This window comes from Colobus angolensis, unplaced genomic scaffold (genome assembly GCF_000951035.1).
Source record: "Colobus angolensis palliatus isolate OR3802 unplaced genomic scaffold, Cang.pa_1.0 Scaffold126, whole genome shotgun sequence".
Lineage (NCBI taxonomy): Eukaryota > Metazoa > Chordata > Mammalia > Primates > Cercopithecidae > Colobus > Colobus angolensis.
Genome location: NW_012113808.1, coordinates 8,285,547 through 8,304,655, shown reverse-complemented (window position 1 = coordinate 8,304,655; position 19,109 = coordinate 8,285,547). Strand labels below are relative to the sequence as shown.

The following is a 19,109-nucleotide window of genomic DNA, read 5'->3' as shown; positions in this document are numbered from 1 at the left end:
CAAAAGTTAACTGTTCTCAAAAGAACAATTATAGATTCTTTTTGCTGTTGTTATTTTTTAAAATAAAATAAGGGGGAAATTGCTGGCCTACATACTTTTAACAGGAAAATTTTGTAAGTTTTAATAATATAAACAAGATAAGAGAAACATGTCAGAAGAGAATTTTTCCTCTTATAATAGAGATAAAAAGGAAAACTAAAACTACCCACTAAACTAAACAAGATGCATGATGGACATTATTGTGCTTATTCAAACAGAATTTCACTTTAGGCAAAATTAGCACAGAAAGGCCATCAATGCGTTTACACACAACTCCAAATTTGGAGAACACTGGAAATTATTTTATAACAGGATACAATTAATAACAATGTGCATGTCATACATTTATTTCCCTACAATTTCATTTCTTAAAAAAAAGTAAAACTATTAAGACAACCATGGAGCTGCATTAATGAATAAAGATTCACGCTAAATAAACTTCTATCAAACTGTGATTTTGTTTAAAATTCAGGATAAATAAGCAAAGACACTAGTGGCACTCAACGAGTAAAATACTATGTATACAATTATTCAAAGAAAAAATTTTCTTCAGTAAGCAAGTCCATTAAAATTTTTAAAAATTTTATCAGTAACATTTTTGTCCTTGGTAATTCTTCCAAATAAAGAAATCTATGAAAATGCTATGGAAAATTAAATTAAACAACACATGAAATCACTTGGGCACCTGGAAGATGGTGAAGAAATATTTTGAGACATAAATATAAAACTGAACTATCAATTTTTAAAAAGCATTCGTGTTTCGTTAAAAGTATGAAAAAGAAATTTAAAATATGCTTAAATAATCATTAGAGATAAATTCAAAAAGGAAACTTATTAAATGTACTACTTTTTCCATTCTCCATGGTAAAACTGAGAACAAGAATCTTGGTAAAGGTTAAAATTTTGAAAATAATGGTATATCTGGCGAAATCCACTATCCCTTAAAACTTGAACAAACAATCTATTTACTCTATAAACATGCTCAGTTTTGAACCTACCACCACCTATACCTGCCATTATCTTTGCTCTATCTTTCAATTCTTAATTGAGTTTATGAAAAGAGACATACCAAAGTCTCTACCTTTTGTCCCCAAAATGTTCTCCTCAAACCACTACTATCTGGCTTCTGCTTCCACTACATCATACCTCAGACTAAAATGTCAAAGCAATCACGCTGCCAAATTTAAAAAATGATTTATCAGACCTTTTGGGAGTTGGTATCATTGCTTCACAAGGCATTACTAACCTGTCCCTCCTTGCACTTCTTTTATCCTGGCTTTGGATATGGCATTCTTTCTGCCCTGCATCCTTCTTTGATCATTCCTGTTTGGTCTCATTAGCTGTATCTTTTTCTCTACTTGCCCCTGTAGTACAGACTCCACTCTTCTCACAATATCCTCTTTTTCTAGATGCTCTCATCCACTCCCATGGTTTCAACTGCTATCTATAAACTGATGATTCCTTACCTTTATCTCTACCTCAGACTACTTTGGTGACTTCCAGCATCATATAGCCATCCAACCATCTATGAGATTTCTCCATGTGGATATCCAAAGACACTTCAAACTTAACATTTAAAAAAATCTCACATACTTTCTTCTCCCCTCACATCAGCTGTTCCTCCTAAAATCTCTATCTTGGCTGATGGTTCATTATCACCCTATCAAGACACCTGGATATCATACTCTCATTCATTCCTAACTTATCAGTCTCAAAGTCCCATGAATTCAACCTTTCAACTATTTTTAAAATCTGTTCATTCTCACTTCTCACCACTATTGCCTTAGGTTGGATGCCTCATAATCTCTTAGGTGGACTATAACAATGGCCTCTTATATGTTCTTGGAATTTTCAATCTTACTCCTTCCAATCAATCATTTGTAATGTTGCCAAAATGATCTTTCCAATATGTAAATCTGATCACATTTCTCCCAAGCTGAAGTAATCCCTGCAGCTCTTAAATAATTAATTGCTTAAAGAATTTACTCACTTATTTAACAAATATTATTTACCACCTAACATAGGATTTTAGTCATAGAGGAAATTATAGTAAATGAAAGTATTTAGAGAATATGCAGAAAGGTAGATACTAAACAATCCCCTAAATAAATGTATGATTACAAATTTGACAAATGCAATGAAGAAAAATAACAAGTCACAAGGGAAGAAAAAGAGGAGACCTACTAGAGACTGTGAACTTATATTATTTTTGAGACAGTAATATCTCTGTGAGTTTAAAAAATGAGAAGTTGCTCAACAAAAAAATAGTTTTGGTAGAGTGAACAGCATGTACAAGGGATCTGAAAGGGAAAGGAGGTTAGAGTGTTAAAAGAAATGAAAGTAAGTCTATTTGGCAAGAGCTTAGTGAATGATGGGACAGTGGCCTGAGACGAAATTAGAGATATAGAAATCAAGTCATGTAGGTTTTGTAAGCCAAGGTATGGGTTTCGGTTCTTTTGAAAGGCTATGGGAAGCAATTACAATGTTTTAGGCAGATGAATCACATGATTATATTTACATCTTAAAGTTTCATTGTGGCTGCTGGTAGAGAATAGACTATAGCCTGAGTGGATGTGAGAAGACTAGTAAAGGGATTATTCCGTTAGTCCAGGAGAGACAAATGGTGGCGGGCAGTCTCTACTCACTTTTAGAAGTTATCTTTAGGTAATGGGAGCCTGAAATGTGAAGTTCTTAGTACTTTAAAAGTTATAATGCTGATGAACAAAAAGGTATGTAAAAACTCAGGATTTAATTAATTAGATATATTTTCCACCATTAGAATATTTCTGCTCAGACGTCTTATTACAAAGCTACATTTCTGATAGTCTACTACAGTGCAGCTTCTGCCAAAGCCACTCAATACTAACTTCTTACATAGCACCTCTACTTACATGACTAAAATGCTTATCATACTTTACATACTCAAAAAGATAAAGAACCACCTGATTTCTACTTCCAAGCTACTGAACACTAGTAAATAGCCTTACCATTTACCATACCCAGGCAATGATGTAAAAAATCTGGGAGTTAATCATAATTTTTCTCTTCCTCTCATATCCCACATCATATGTAAATTAAGTATCAACAAACTGAATATTCAACACTATGAAAATTATTGTACATGATCAACTAGAATATAAATCTGGCTATAAAATCTCTGATAGTGATATATTATTTATATCCATATATCCTTAGGAAAAAAATCCTTTAATTACACAGTAGTTATAAACGGTAGTCTAATATAAGTATGCTATAGTTGTGTTTTGCCTTAATTATTCTTCGTTGTTAATATCTCTGTAATAAACATATAAAATAAAACATGCTTAATTCCTTAGTTTGCAAATTAATTTACCAATTCATTCATTCTTTCTCAAGAACAGAAAACCTTATAGTAATACAGGTCATCTCAGGTCCATAAGGAGTAATTTAAGATCAGAAATTCGTCTCAGGTTCATAAGGAATAATTTTTCTTCTTTTTTTTTTTGATACAGAGTCTCACTCTGCTGCCCAAGCTGGACTGCAGTGGCATAACCCTGGCTCACTGTAACCTCCACCTCCCAGGTTCAAGCGATTTTCCTGCCTCAGCCTCCTGAGGAGCTGGGAATACAGGCGTGGTCCACCACGTCCAGCTAATTTTTGTTTTTAGTAGAGACAGGGTTTCACCATGTTGGCCAGGTTAGTCTCAAACCCCTGACCTCAGGCGATCTGCTTGCCTCAGCCTCCAAAAGTGCTGGGAATACAGGTGTGAGTCACTGCGCCTGGCCCCATAAGGAATAATTTAAGATCAGAAGTACAAAAGAAGTTTTCTAATTCACTTTAAAATGAGTTTCTGAATATTTCTCTAAGACTATAGTTTAAATTAGATCTATTTCACACCAAATAAGTTCTACAGCAATATTTAATTTCTGCATTACTACTGACATATGAGTCATCTAAAATGTAAACTTTCAGTCAACCAAATCTTATGGTTTTAGTGCTAATTTTAAAAAAATGTTTTTGAAAGGAACATTTGTAAAATATATAAAGGCAATCATTTAGCCTGTTTTTATTTTTAAAGAGATGGGGGTCTCACTCTGTCACCCAGGCTGGAGTGCAGTGGTATAATCACAGTTTACTGGATCCTTGAACTCCTGTGCTCAAGCAATCCTCCTACCTCAGCCTCCCTATTAGCTGGGACTACAGGCATGCACCACCACACCCAGTTAATTAGTTTTTTTTTTTTTAAGAGACGGGGTCTCACTATATTGACCAGGCTGGTCTCAAACTTCCGGGCTCAAGCGATCCTCCTGCCCCAGCTTCCCAAGTAGCTGGGATTACAGGGGTATGCTACCACGTCCAGCAATCTGCCTTTTTAAATAGAGAAAGTGAATATCGTGTTGTTATTCTTAAAGACTTAACTACGATTACTTATCATACTTTGTCACAATATATTTAAAATACTTCATTAAATCTGAGGTGAGACAGTAAAACATTTGCGCTAACACTAAATAGTCTTTTTAGTTTTCAAATAGTCTTCCTATCTCCAATCTTTTCAGATGTCCCTTCATGTCAGAATGTCTTCCTGTACTAATCCTTCTCTGTGCTGTATTTGATCTGCTAGTAATCAAGCCTGATAAATAAGTAACCTGTTTATTTCATGAGGCTCTATTCAAGGCTTGGAGATTGATTTTACACCTTTCCCACATTGAAAAGTACAAGTGGAAATGGGAGCTTCTGATTGATAGCTTCTGAGCTTACCTTTGGGTTTGTAACCATGTTCTTTAGTTAAAGCTATCAGGAATCTGGCTACCAGATAAGTGAGACATAAAACCAAGAATCATTACTAAAGCAATCTAGTAATATAGAATATTACTGTGTTTAAATAACTTATCCTACATAAGCAACAAGGTAGTGTTAACCTCACACCCAAAGTTCTACACAATTTTATGACAGATACCTAGAATTTTAAAAATGGATATAGTTTATGTCCATTACAATTTTGTTATAGGGAGAGAGTTCAAAGTTGGCATCAAGGGCCAAAGGTAGAAATTAACTTACGTAGAAAATAATTCGTGTAGGTCAAAAAGACCTTTTGTGTACAATACCACCTATTGTAATTTAGTTCACAAAATACTGACTGTAAGACCATAATCAAAATGAAATGCTATGAAAGGTGTGAGAAAGCTTAGTTTATGCATTGCAATAAAGCTATGGATGGATGGGCATAGCGCATCTCCTGTTGCACGCACCCTGTTGCTCATCAAGTGACATGGATCCGAGCTGTTTGTTAACCACAGAAGAAGGAGAATCTGAAACAAAAACGAGATTTCAACTTAAAAGTAAGCAGCAGAAAACTGCACAGCAATGTCATGATCATCTCTAAGCTTAAGAAACAAATGTATAAGGCTGGGGAATAGAAGTAAGTAATGTAGTGTGATTCCCAAGCAGTGAGTAAGCAGGGCCATGTGCTTAAGATGTTATTCCAGACAAGCATTTAGTAACTTTGAGAATGAGTTGAGAAACTATTCTTCTATTTCCATGCATGCACCTTTTATCAAATTCATACAGCAGAGGCACAAGGTGCAAGGTAGATAAATTAGAAATGGAGTATCTAGTTCACTACACACAAGACTCCTTGCCCTTCTCAAACTCCCTCTCCAGCTCCTTACGATGGTTTTCATCCTGCCTTGGAGGATTCGAAGCATGAAATGAAATGCTCACTATACTTTGAGAGATGTTGTTTGTTGTACTGTGGGCTGACCAAGGAGCTAACATCAAGATTTATACAAAGAAAATGGTATATAGGAAAAATATTCAATGAGGTAATTACTATTACAGAAACGTGCATGACTTTAAAAACTCTACAGTATATTGTGCATATTAAAACTATACTATGTAAAGGCTCAAGTTTCTTTAGAGTTACCTGGTGGGGAAAGGAAAAGAGAGACAAGGAGAAGGCTTAATGATCTGGGCTTTACATTTTCTACCTTGGCTTCAAATAGAACAGCTTTGTTCTTATCTTTTTAATTAATATGCTGGGTTTCTATATAAGAATTTATTTTATAAGTGGTTTCTACTGTTTGAAAAACACTGGTATTAAAGCAGGCAGCATAATAAAATGGAAAGAGCACTCATCAGAAGTTAGTAAGTTTTAATTCTAAACTTGATTCTGACAATAATTAGCAACTTTTTTAGGCCCAAGCTTCTCCTTACTCTCTAATCAGCCTGGGGATCTAGAAACCTAAGCAAGACACTGCGGAACAGAAGGAGGTGACCCATTCTGTGTTCCAACAGGGCTACAGTAAAAGAGAAACATAGGTAATAAGCACAACTCTCCCTAACCAGTAAGAATAGTTCCCAGTTTCTAATATCCTGTGCTCTAGTTCTTAGCAAATGTTAACAAAATACTTTTGGCCAACACCAGTTTCTGCTCATAATGGCATTTTTTCCCCAAAAAGTAGGTATTTTAAGATTGTCCTTAGCTGAATAGCTAAGAGTTTTCCAATATATCCTGGATTCACATTGATTTTATAGGATTTGATTGCTTGCATTTGTACATTTAAAAGTCTGAATTCTGCTAGTGGTACCATTTGAATCAACTTTAAATCTTCCATCTTCTAGTATCACCAATTTGTTCATGTATTTTTCTCTTACTAGATTTTGACAAAACATGATCATTATTTGAATAATAGCTTTTACTTATCCTTACTTATCACCTCTTTTTTATTAGAACATTCAGTTAAACAAATCTATAGTACACAAAAAAGAAAGTGGGAACGATAGCATTTCAATCAGTTCCCTAATCTAGTCATGCTTTACTTTCTTAAGATGACTTCTCATTTATGTTTCACAGTTGGATTCAACACTACCATCTATGTTGTTTTTAAAGAACAGATAAATTGGTCTTTAGGAAAAAAAATTAAACTCTTTAAAAAAACAAGAAAAATGTGACTCACAGTGAAATAAATATTGGAAAACTCTCCTAAAAATCTGTGAAAAATATTTTTCATCCATTTGGATTTGTTATACATTTCATTGCGCCCTCATTTAACATTAAGAGCGGTAAGAAAATTACAAACTCTCCAAGAAATTTTATCTTCAAATATTTAATTTTTCTAAAAAATACCATGAAATGTACAAATCTTGTTAAGATAAAATGTATCTTATTTTTAATAAAATTTAAGAAAGAGTAAGTCACGGGGGGAAAAAAAACTATTAATGAAGGATCTAGAATGCTGCCATCTCTACAAAACTGTATTTTCAAACTCTTCAAGTATTTAAAATACTAAAGCTATGTTAAGACAAAGTATTAAACTAAAAGGGTTTTCTTTTTGGTTTTAGTATGCCATAGATATTGTGTATTTCTGAGGCATTTGCTGTTCCTCCCATCTTGAAGATTAATTTTGTGAAGAAATCCTTCCTGGTCACTGCTTTCATTCTGTTTGTAATCTTGGGAACACACAACTCCTTTGGGAAGGATTATTTTCCTGTCATATGAACATTTTAAGTGACATGTTTTTTTAACCACTATTCATAAGTACAATACCTATAACTCCTATCTTACATAAATATTTTCAAATATTAACACAATAACCATTAGAATGGCTAATATTTTAAAAAGTAATTACTAGTTTAAGCTGACTGCTTCAGTTATTGGCATATTCTACTCTACCTCTCTGGGAAATACCTTCTAGAGAATACAATCACAAAATCAAAACCTGAATATATGGTCCAATGGTAGTTTACTGTAACACGTAATATGGTTGGTCAGTTTATTTGAAGTTTTTAGCACTGTAAATTTTTTTAAGGTAAAGATAAACTTTAAGCAAAAGCTCATTCAGTACTAAGCTCAGCATGTCTCATGGTCAATTACTGTGTAGTTCCAAAAAATGTGTGGTTTGGTCTTGAGAAAATTCTTTAGCCCCCTGACACCAGAATTTTCTCAACTGTAGAAAAAATAGACAATTATAGTCTAACAGGCAAATCACAAAGATTCTTCAGCCACGCTTCCTGGGTTCAAATGTGGTTTTTCTACTCAGTAATATTGTAACCCTGGGCAAGTCATTTAACTTGTCTAAGTCTCAGTTTCTCCATCTGTAAAATGAGGATAATCACAATATCCACTACATAGTGTTCTTCTGAAGATGTAATATCATGTAAAATATTTAGACAGCACATAGGAATGGGTCATTTAATCATTACTTGACTATTTTTCAGACATATGATATTGAATGAAAAGTAATGGTACAAAGCTGTTCTGAAACATCTGGAGCATATTATTATGTTTAAAGTTCTAAAAGACTCATCACTGGTTTGCTTTGGACTCTGTCATTCAAGGTAGTTAAGGAGTGCTGGCAGAACTAGACTAACATCATATCTAATTTATTAACTATTTATAAACATCAAACACATAGATTCAATGCATCCATCTGAGAAGTGCTTCCATGTGACTGTCACTATGGACACTGGGAAATCTGATGTTGTATAGAGCCTGCTTGCACAGGATCGGGTAAGTGCTGATTTTTTCCAATATGGCTCAGTTTTAAAAAGCCCTTTTTCAAAAACAATCACCAATGTTTTATACCCTTTTGGGGTATAAAAATTACTTTTTTCCAATTGGTAAAACCGTGCCATAAAGTGAAAAAACAGTTCCTACCTGACCCTCTCTAGGCTGGCTCCATGCTCCAGTGGGGCTCTGTGGTGGTTAGGTCAGTACCAGCAGACTCCACAGGGTGCTGTCACTCTGAGCAGGAGCCAGCAACCCATGACTTCAGGGGACCTGAAATGGAAAAAAAGAGTTGGGCTTAAAATCAGCCATATGCTGAATGCCTCTGCCACACCTGTTTGGGGCATTCATCTCATAAATGTACATATAGCTCATTCAAAACCCTGAATGCTATCAACCTTATGGGGCCTTTATATGAGGACATTTTTTAGTAGTAAACAACATACTACAATTAAGATAGTACATTATTGGTTGGGCGTGGTGGTTCACGCCTGTAATCCCAGCACTTCGGGAGGCTGAGGCGGGTGGATCATGAGGTCAGGAGATCAAGACCATCCTGGCTGACACAGTGAAACCCCATCTCTACTAAAAATACAAAAAATTAGCCGGGCATAGTGGCAAGTGCCTATAATCCCAGCTACTCGGGAGGCTGAGGCAGGAGAATCACTTGAACCAAGGAGGTGGAGGTTGCAGTGAGCCGAGATAGCACCACTGCACTCCAGTCTGGACCACAGAGCGAGACTCCATCTCAGAAAAAAAAAAAAAAAAAGAAGATAGTACATTATTATGTGTACTGCTCTCCTTAGGTAGATAACTTTATATATACTGTATTGTGTAACCCATCCTTACATGGTCTCTGTAAATTACAGCAAGCTAAATAAATCAATAATTGGGAAACTGAGGCATAAAGCAGCCAAACGACCTGCCCAAGGTCATCTAGTCATAGAGCCAGGAACAAGAGTTCAGGCAATCTAATTCCCTGGCACTGACGTGATAAAGGCAAATTCATTTCTTTTTGGTTAAAAAAAAATTGTTAAGGATTTTACAAGTTACTGTATATTTCCTAAAAGTCTAGAAAACAAGTTATGGTGTATTTCCTAAATGAGTTGTGGTGTATTTCCTATTAGTCTAGAAAAGACAGACTTTTAAAAAAACTAACCTAAGTAAAAATATTTTTAAATGATATATTCTAATTTTTAAAAACCATATATTTTGGAAATTAGTTCTAAAGAATTATCATTTATAGGTGTCAAAAATTCTTTTAAAGCACTGACTTGCAAACTGGGCTTCAGAGGAAAAAGGTAGCAGAGGAGCTTTAGGGATAGCAGGAGGAGAAAGCAGGTGGGTAGTCGCTCCTTATCTTGTTTCATGTTTAAGTCCCAACAGTGCTACTTTTATATACTTTCTAAGTCTTTTATATCCTTGTCTAAGTATATAAAATTTATATTGGAACTTCCACATAAGACTGATGACAAAGAGTGAACAATCAAAATGAAATAAAAAACCACTGTTTAACATCTTCTAACACCTATTTTATATAGCTCATTTTAAACAGTCTGAAACTTAAGGTGGTATCATTTGATGCCTTAGAATGGTGTTTTAGTCTTCAACTGCCAAGAAATATCAGCAACTAAATAGATAATATTCCATCTGGGATTATCCTCAACCAGCATCAGGCCCCTTCCCAGTTGATCCCACTAAAAATGTAGGTGATTATTTCTACAAAGTGGTTTCAAGGTTTGATCTCACTTTCCTAAAGAAATTAGGTTTACCGATTTCACAAAATATTTCCATGAGTTCTATATATTTTAAAAAGAGAATAAAATGGCTACCCCAATGTAATTCAAAAATTCTTTCTATACTTTTAAAAATTTCTTGGTTTCCAAATCATAGTAATGTCTCCTTTGAACATCTTACAGCTAAAACACTTACATAGGTGAGAAGACAACAGAAATATGTTTTACTGGCACTATCACCACTAACTGATACTCTAAAGATACCAAAGTATAATGGAAAACTATGCTTCTTACATATGACAAATGCACATTCTTCTATTATTAATAAATTAAAATCTAGGAGGCTAATTTTGGTGCTTTCTGTATGGCTAGACAGTAACATCTATCATAAAAGAATGAATCAATTAATGTCCATATACAAAACTGCATTTAATTATTATGTGTAAGATAAAATTTTGTAATTATTACTCAATTAAAACCTACCCTCCTGTTGAATTTCATATATTTAATTTCTATTGTTGCCAAACTAGATATTTAAATAGAATAACACTTAGAGTTGGAAAGACAGCATCTAACTTCACAGAAATCATACACTCACTCTAAAGCTTTCTGATTCTAAAAACGGCTTGCTTCAATTTAAATTCGTGAACTAGACCGGGCGCGGTGGCTCAAGCCTGTAATCCCAGCACTTTGGGAGGCCGAGACGGGAGGATCACGAGGTCAGGAGATCGAGACCATCCTGGCCAACACGGTGAAACCCTGTCTCTACTAAAAAATACAAAAAACTAGCCGGGCGAGGTGGCGGGCGCCTGTAGTCCCAGCTACTCGGGAGGCTGAGGCAGGAGAATGGCGTAAACCCGGGAGGCGGAGCTTGCAGTGAGCTGAGATGCGGCCACTGCACTCCAGCCTGGGCGACAGAGCGAACCTCCGTCTCAAAAAAAAAAAATAATAAATAAATAAATAAATAAATAAATTTGTGAACTAGTTACAAAAGATTAGTGAATCTCAAAATATTTTTCCAACATCTACAATGTATACTTCTTTCCTGTTAGGTAGTTTTGTTTTATATTCAAGATCATTTTAATACTAAGTTGTAATCAGCTAAATTTTAGTATTATATATGTAGGGACATTTTATTTTTCTTTTTATTGATTTTTAGGTTTCATGATTTTTTAACCTTCAAAACATGTTTGCTAGAGGTTTATATAGAGCAAAGAAAATCAAAATATTTTATTAAATGTCATTATTGTAATCTGATCAAATTTTCTTGTTAATTGTTAAAGTATAGGAAAATATTTCCCCATAGGAAAAAAAATCAGAGGCCTCTGCCTGATACTCCATTAATATAACGCTGAATTAAAAATCAAGTTTATGATTTATCCCAAACATCATATCTATATTACAATGACTTAAATTTATTTATTTAATTTTACCACATATTATAAAACGTGCTTTTGTTACCATAGCACTTACTAGAAAAGATAATTATAAAGTGGAGGTTGTCCAATTCTACCAATATATAAATTAGTTTCAGATAATCAAATTAGAACTCTCAAAGCCCAAACTCATCACTCTTTAGGGTAGCAGAACAAAGCATATCAAACAAAGCATTATAAACTCATTAATATGAGAACCTAGACATTCTTGTTCCTAAATAACTTATTACACCTACTATAATATTCATATAATACTACAGGATTTACAGTATCTATTACCCATCTTGAAATAACTAAGTTGATAAATTATTTTGTGCTATTAATACATCTTTCATTAATTCATTTAACAAATGTTTATTGAGCATCATGAACTTTCTGGTCATAAGATGACAGGGCATTAAAAGACTCAGTGAGAAAAAAAGAGTGACAATTTTTACTGTGTTATCACAGTTTTATAGCATAATAAGAACATGAGACTGTGGAGTACTGTTGCTGCCCTAAATATCGGAAACTTGATTATGTATGGAGGAATAAGAAAGCAAATATTGAAATTTTTCAAATAATGACAGAAGGAAATAATTTAGTCAGCATGCTAGTATGGCCAAATAATACTATAATTCTAAAATCTAGCATTACTAGGTTTTAGGAATATTGGCTAACATTCAAAGAGGAAGAAGAAGAAGAGCTAGGAGCCATAAAGCACAGATTTATTTCAGCATATGAGAACTTTCAATAGAAAGATCAATGCAGGCTCTAAATTCACTAATTATTCAAAAAGAGCTCATCAGCTCTAAAAGTAATAAATATTTGCCCCTCTCCAAATATACTACAACTTTTAAAATCATTTTATATTCATCTCTCTGGCAAATGCTGCTGCCAATCTGTCCCCCTAACATGTGATGTTGAATACCACCATATGGATGCAAGGAAGGGAGGGGTAAGCTGCAAGCGCATTAGCTCTCCTTTTGAACGGGAAAAGGGAAGCACCTTATTACACAGTAGCGGTATTAAAAAACAATTCTATCAGCTGCTTAAGGACACTTGACATTAATAACCTGAAGCATGAGGGTCCTGTGAAGAGCCCTCATGAGAAGACTGGTCAGAAGTGGAAGGCTGTTGCTGGCTATGTGCAGCTAGCTCTTGCTGCCTCTGCTGCTCAGCCTTCTTAAGCCTCAGTTGTTGCAGGCGCTTACGAAGCAAAGCTATCTCAGGGCCCCTTAAAAATTCTGACACAAATAGGAAAAGAAAGGTGAAAAGATAGTAATAAAATAGAGAATAATAAGAATTTGATTATACATTTAAAAAGAGGAAGGATATAAACAAAACACATGTCTCACCGAGGAATACTATAAACAAATTACTGATAAAGAAGAAATTACTGGTCATTAAATTATGAGACAAACCATACATACACAACCAAATGCTTCTATTTAACTACAATGAATTAGATACATATATTTCTCTAGGAATATTTAAGTAATTAACCAAGTGGAAATAAAAAGTCCTCCATAAGCAAAAGATTTCAAAATGAACATACAACAAAATGATATTAGGAAAGAAACAAAAATTGAAAAAAATCAGTTAAGTCATCTGATTTATACACAAAAATTTAAGTTGCTTCATTAACTTCAATCAAATAATAAAATTCAATTAAAATGATAAAAAGTTATGCATTTGGAAACTCAGAATTTATTGAGAAGAGCTCCAAAAAAGTGAAAGTTATATATTCTTCAGCTAAATATTTCATGTTAGAATTGTCATTCTCAAAAATTTTTTCAAGTTCAAAAAGATTTACATAATATTTTCTTGACCTTTATATGAAGTGATCACAGATGAACAGTAGAAAAATAACATTAAATTCTGCAAAGAGATATTTACTGAATGTTGTCTATGTATGAGGCATTGTTATAGGCTCTAGGGATAAATAAAATATTGAACAAAACAGTCCCTATTCTTGAGGAGTTAATGTTCTGAGAGAAAAAGAGACATTTGCAAATACACAGGCACACGTGATGCTGAACATATGTGTTTGTGTCATGTGGGGATAACTGCTATGAATTAAATTGACAGGGTAAGGTAAAGGGGATAGTGAATAGTGACAGCAGGGCAGGGGTTATTTTATATATGGCAACTCAGGAAAGCTTCTCTCATAAGGTACCACTTGAACAAACACCTCAAGGAAATAAGCGAGTAAACCACATGGATACCTGGAGGAAGAGTGTTTCAGGTGGAGAAAAGACAAGTGCAAATGCTCAGGGGGCAAGTGTATAGGAATGCGCAATACATTTTAAAGGCAGTAGAATTTGCTGATAGTTTGGATGTAGAGTGATCCCAAAGTTTTTGGCCTAGGTAACAGGAAAAACAAGTAACCATTTATTAAGGTAAGGAACAATGGAGGAACAAGTAGTGTTGGGGGAAAGAATGAATAGATATTCAAGTAGAGAAATTAGGTAGGGACTGAATATAAAAGTCTAGAATTCAGAGATATAAATTTGGATGTCCCTTTAAGCCCTCTAAAGAGTAAGGGATGACACAGAAGAGGTCTAAGAACTGAATCTTGAGGCATTCAAATGTTTAAGAGGAAAAAGAACCTCTAGAAAGAGTAAGAAGGAAAAGCCAGAGAGAGAGAGCTGAAGAACTGAATGATCAGAGCTCTGTAGGCTAAGTCATGAAATTGTGTCAAAAAGGATGGAGTAAGCAGTTGTGTCAAATGCTGCCAGTATACTAAAAAAGATACTAAGAGCTAATCACTGGACTTTGTACAATGGAAGTCATTGATGACCTCGACAAGAGCTATTTTAATTAAATAATAAGGACCAAAATCTGATAGCAGCAGGTTTAAGAGAAAGGGCAGGTGATGAAGTAGACACACAAAGTACACATATTCTTTGTACAACTCTTGCTATTAGTGGAGAACAGATAAATTGGAAAATCATTGTCGGGGTTATAAAGAATCAAGGGAAGGCAGGAAGGGCACTGTGGCTCACACCTGTAATCCCAGCAATTTAGGAGACCAAGGTGAGAGGATCACTTTGAGCTCAGGAGTTTGAAACCAGCCTGGGCAACACAGTGAGATCCTGTTTCCACAAAAAATCAAAATTAGCCAGGCGTAGTGATGCACACTGTGGTCCCTTGGGAGGCTGAGGTAGGAGGATTGCCTGAGCCAGGGAAGTCAAGGTTGCAGTAACCCATGACTGCACCACTGCACTCCAGCCTGGGCAACAGAGCAAGATCCACAAAAAAATGACAGTAACAATAAAGAGAAGTTTGTGGTTTTAGTTTGGGAGCTAATATACATGTCTGTATTCTGATGGAGAATGTTTAACTGAAGGAGAGAGAAAGATGATGCTTAAAAAAAAATGGAAAACCATAGGAATGATGTCGCTGAGTAAACCAAAAGAGTTAAGTTCCAGTGTATCAAAGGAGGAATTGGTTTTGAATAGGTGCATAAAAACCTCATTAGTTATAATCAAAGGGAGGCACAAAATATGCACAGAGATGTCAATAGTTAGATTTGGTGGTAGGAGCACAGAGAATTTCTGACACTAGCATGAAATTACACAAACTACCAAATAAACTTTCAGCCTCTCCAGATACTAAGAGTAAAAAATTTGGTTTACTGTTTCAGAAATCAATAATGCCAGGTACTAATTTCTTGTTACCATGGCTTCTATTTATAAAGCATTTTGTTAAATTACCCAATTGGTAGTTAAGATTTAACAACTCACAATATCATAATCACTCACTGTTAGTTCTTTCTAGAAAATTATCCAGTACTAATAGGATAGTATTAATTGATAAACAAATGGTGATGCTCAGTGGCACAGCACTTTGTTTTCAGGTATGTACAGATACCTTATTTATACTCAGCATAACAGTAATGCTTTTAGCAATAAAAAATAAAGCATTATTATACAGCCATAAAGTTTGTCACTTTAAACTTCAAAAGAAATCTACAAGAGAGAGGCCATATATGTCAAATTTTGCTAGAAAAGCAGAAAAATATCATCAATTTTATTGGAGTGTTAATTAACCCTCTCTACTGAGTTACCAAATGTTTTATGAGGACATAAATCTCCATCCCAGAACCAACTTGGTGAAGTGGCAAACAGCAAGATCTCAGTACATGTAATGATGCTCTGAAACTTGAAAAAAATCAAGATTTAGTTGTGATAATCTTATGAACCATTTATTCAATGTTTCCAGTGCTTTTTAAATAAGAATTTATCTGCTTTTAAGGCTGCTTGTATGGTGGCTTTTTTCTCCTTAGATTAAAAACAAAATCAGGCTCGGAAGAGAAGTCACCACGTAGCTATTAACTACGAAAAGCAAGTACTGAATTTAAAAATTTAACGAGACATACCAGACTAAATAACAGTTCTGCTAGCAGCTTGAAATATTAAAGCAGTTAACATACACACATATTACACCCTTTAAAAAGATATACACAAACATACATAATTTGTAAATGTAGATAAATGCTTGGAGAATTAGCTTTTGTCAACATGAGCCAAACTGAAAATTGAATACAATAAATGCCTTGGATTGAATTTTAAAAACAATGATGACAAAAATTCAACAAGGTATTACAAACTGCTACAGGAAAACTGTACTTTGTCATCTCCTCAAACTACAAACCCTATTCTTGTTTTCTTCTGAAAGATTACAGGCTATTCTCCTAATGGCTTAATTCCTCTGAGACAGAAGAACAATAAAAACAGCTACAGTTGACCCAACAAAGGTCCACTTGGTTCTAACCTTACATCCTGCCTCTACAATACATACAGTATTTTTGTCCTGGACTCTGGATCATTTTTATATCTAATTTGGTGACACTTTATCTGCCTGCTATAAATCTGTCTTCTAGTCCCAACCTACTTCTTGTCCTGTTAATGATCCTTGTGCATGTTTCTCTGTTCTCTTCTTTGGTTCCCCCCAAAATGGCCATCAACCTAATATTTCCACTTGTTTCTTTCTTTTTTTTTTTTTTCCTGAGACACAGGCTCACTCTGTCACCCAGACTAGAGTGCAGTGGCGTGATCTTGGCTCACTGCAACCTCTGCCTACTGGGTTCATGCAGTTCTCCTGCCTCAGCCTCCCAAGTAGCTGGGATTACAGGCACGTGCCACCATGCCCAACTAATTTATTTTGGTAGAAATGGAGTTTCACCATGTTGTCCAGGCTGGTCTCAAACTCCTGACCTCAGGTGATCCACCCACCTTGGCCTCCCAAAGTGCTGGGATTACAGGCGTGAGCCACCACACCCGGCCTCTCCACTTGTTTCTAACCTACAAATGGCCTATATCTTTCTGACTAGACTAGACTAGACCTTTATCCCATTTAAGGAAGCTATGATTTGGATTTGGGGCTTTGAAAGGTTTGCTTTGATATGGTGCACAACCGAGTTCTTCCCCACCAATTTTTCTACAGAGCTCAATTTAGCTATAATAATTCTACATAGGCCAAAATAAATTTGTAATTCCTGCTTATGACTAAATAAGCAGGAATCCACACACAGACCACATCATATACTATCTTTAAAAAATTCTGGGTTGGGCGCAGTGGCTCACGCCTGTAATCCCAGCACTTTGGGAGGCCGAGGCGGACAGATCACGAGATCAGGAAATCAAGACCATCCTGGCCAACATGGTGGCCAACTCTATCTCTACTAAAATACAAAAAAATTAGCCAGGCATGGTGGCACGCGTGTGCAGTCCTGGCTACTCGGGAGGCTGAGGCAGGGGAATCGCCTGAACCTGGGAGGCAGAGGTTGCAGTGAGCCAAGGTCATACCGCTGCACCCCAGCCTGGTGATACAGCAAGACTCCATCTCAAAAAAAAAAATTCTGATGGTCTGAGTAGTCTATTTAATTAAAAACACAGGGCAGGGAAGCTTTAAGTGATTCATATCTCAATATGAGCCCTAAAGGTGAATTTTATATATACTGATATCCCCATCCAATTCAAAGTTATCATCTTCTCTAAATCATATTCTTTAAATAGGTTAAAATGAAACCAAAGAAAAAAATTAAATAACACACTTGGAAAAATGCCTCATTTAATAGTCTTTCATTATGAAAAGATTCTTAACATGAGAATAAATTACAAATCATGAACTAAATTAACACATTTCCAGGCTTAACTTCAGAAATAACTGAAAGAGACATCTGAAAGGCCTTACTGAGAAGAGAAGAAAAGATTTATAGTTATTTTGAAATATTTTTTATAAATTATGAAGGTTTCATTTTAACCTATACAGTATTAGCTCATGGTCATATCTTTCTCAGTTTTAAATATATAATTTTATAATCACATTTTAAAAAGCAGTCTTTTGTTAAATGTTCAAGAAAGAAGATATATAAAAATCAAAGTGTCTTCAAATTCTGGGTGAGGCATATAGAACATGGTTTCAAATGATCTGACTTATGAATTAAAATAAAATTCAAGAATACAAAGGATAAAGCAAAAACAAAAATCTATCAACCGATTTTATATTCCATTTCAGTCTACTTACCTTCCTAATTTAGCTACAAAACTCCAAAGCCAACACTGTGACCCCTCCAGATTTACCATTCTTCAGGGCATTCATTTTGCATATTCAACTCACTCACAGCTTCAATTAATTATTTTCATACCCATATTTCATACCCATATTCACCCATATATATATATATATATATATGTGTGTGTATATATATATATATATACACACCCATATGAGTGAAAAGGACAAACAGAAATATATATATAAAATCACACAATTTTTTAAAGTATTTCTGTAAGTTACCTTAAAATGCCTTCAGAACAACCTAAGAAAAATTATCTACTCAATCCTATGTGGTCTAGACAGTCAAAGGCAAACAATGGATCCAAAATGATAAATGGTTAGACAGCTAATCACAGCATCTCTCTTCTGGGTGTTACCAAATTTTGGAAACTTAATGGAAACAGCCAGAGTAAATGACTGGGGCTAAAAGTATAAACTAAAGACTAAAATATAGCTAAATATATCCTATCTAGTCTATATCAGCTTAAAGACAACAAAATGTCCCATCATACTTTTAATCGTATCTTTACAGGGTGGATATTGTTGGGGAAAAAAGATGCTTACTCAGAGACAACAAGACAGACAATATCCTGTCTTCATGAGAGCTTATTATAGTAAAAGAAATGTTATAAACAATCAAAAGTGAAAAATATTATAATTTTTATAAGTGCTTTTCAGAAAATAACAGGGTTATATAAAAGAGAATAAAATTTCAGCAAGAAGAAAAAGGAAAGATGACTTTACCTAGGGTAGTTATGAAAGACCTGTCTTATACGGCATTTGAGTTGAGACCCAAGGAAAAGGAAGTTGGCCAAGTGATAAGCCAGGACAAGGGCTTCCCAAGTATACAGAGAATAACACTAAGAA

The 19,109-nt window shown here is 34.8% G+C and overlaps 1 protein-coding gene across 4 annotated transcripts in view; it reads right to left on the bottom strand.

Moving 5' to 3' along the window:
* DCAF6 (DDB1 and CUL4 associated factor 6) overlaps positions 1–19,109 on the bottom strand; it is a 142,999-nt gene that overhangs the window by 46,014 nt on the left and 77,876 nt on the right. For 2 of the 4 annotated variants that reach the window (XM_011933405.1, XM_011933404.1), the window contains 2 exons: positions 12,752–12,922; positions 5,268–5,327 (listed from right to left, as the gene is read on the bottom strand). The exons of 1 other annotated variant lie outside the window; for it this stretch is intronic. In XM_011933405.1, the coding sequence (XP_011788795.1) occupies positions 5,268–5,327; positions 12,752–12,922 (231 nt within the window). The remainder of the gene's footprint in view (positions 1–5,267; positions 5,328–12,751; positions 12,923–19,109) is intronic. One more of the 4 variants, XM_011933406.1, reaches the window with a different exon arrangement.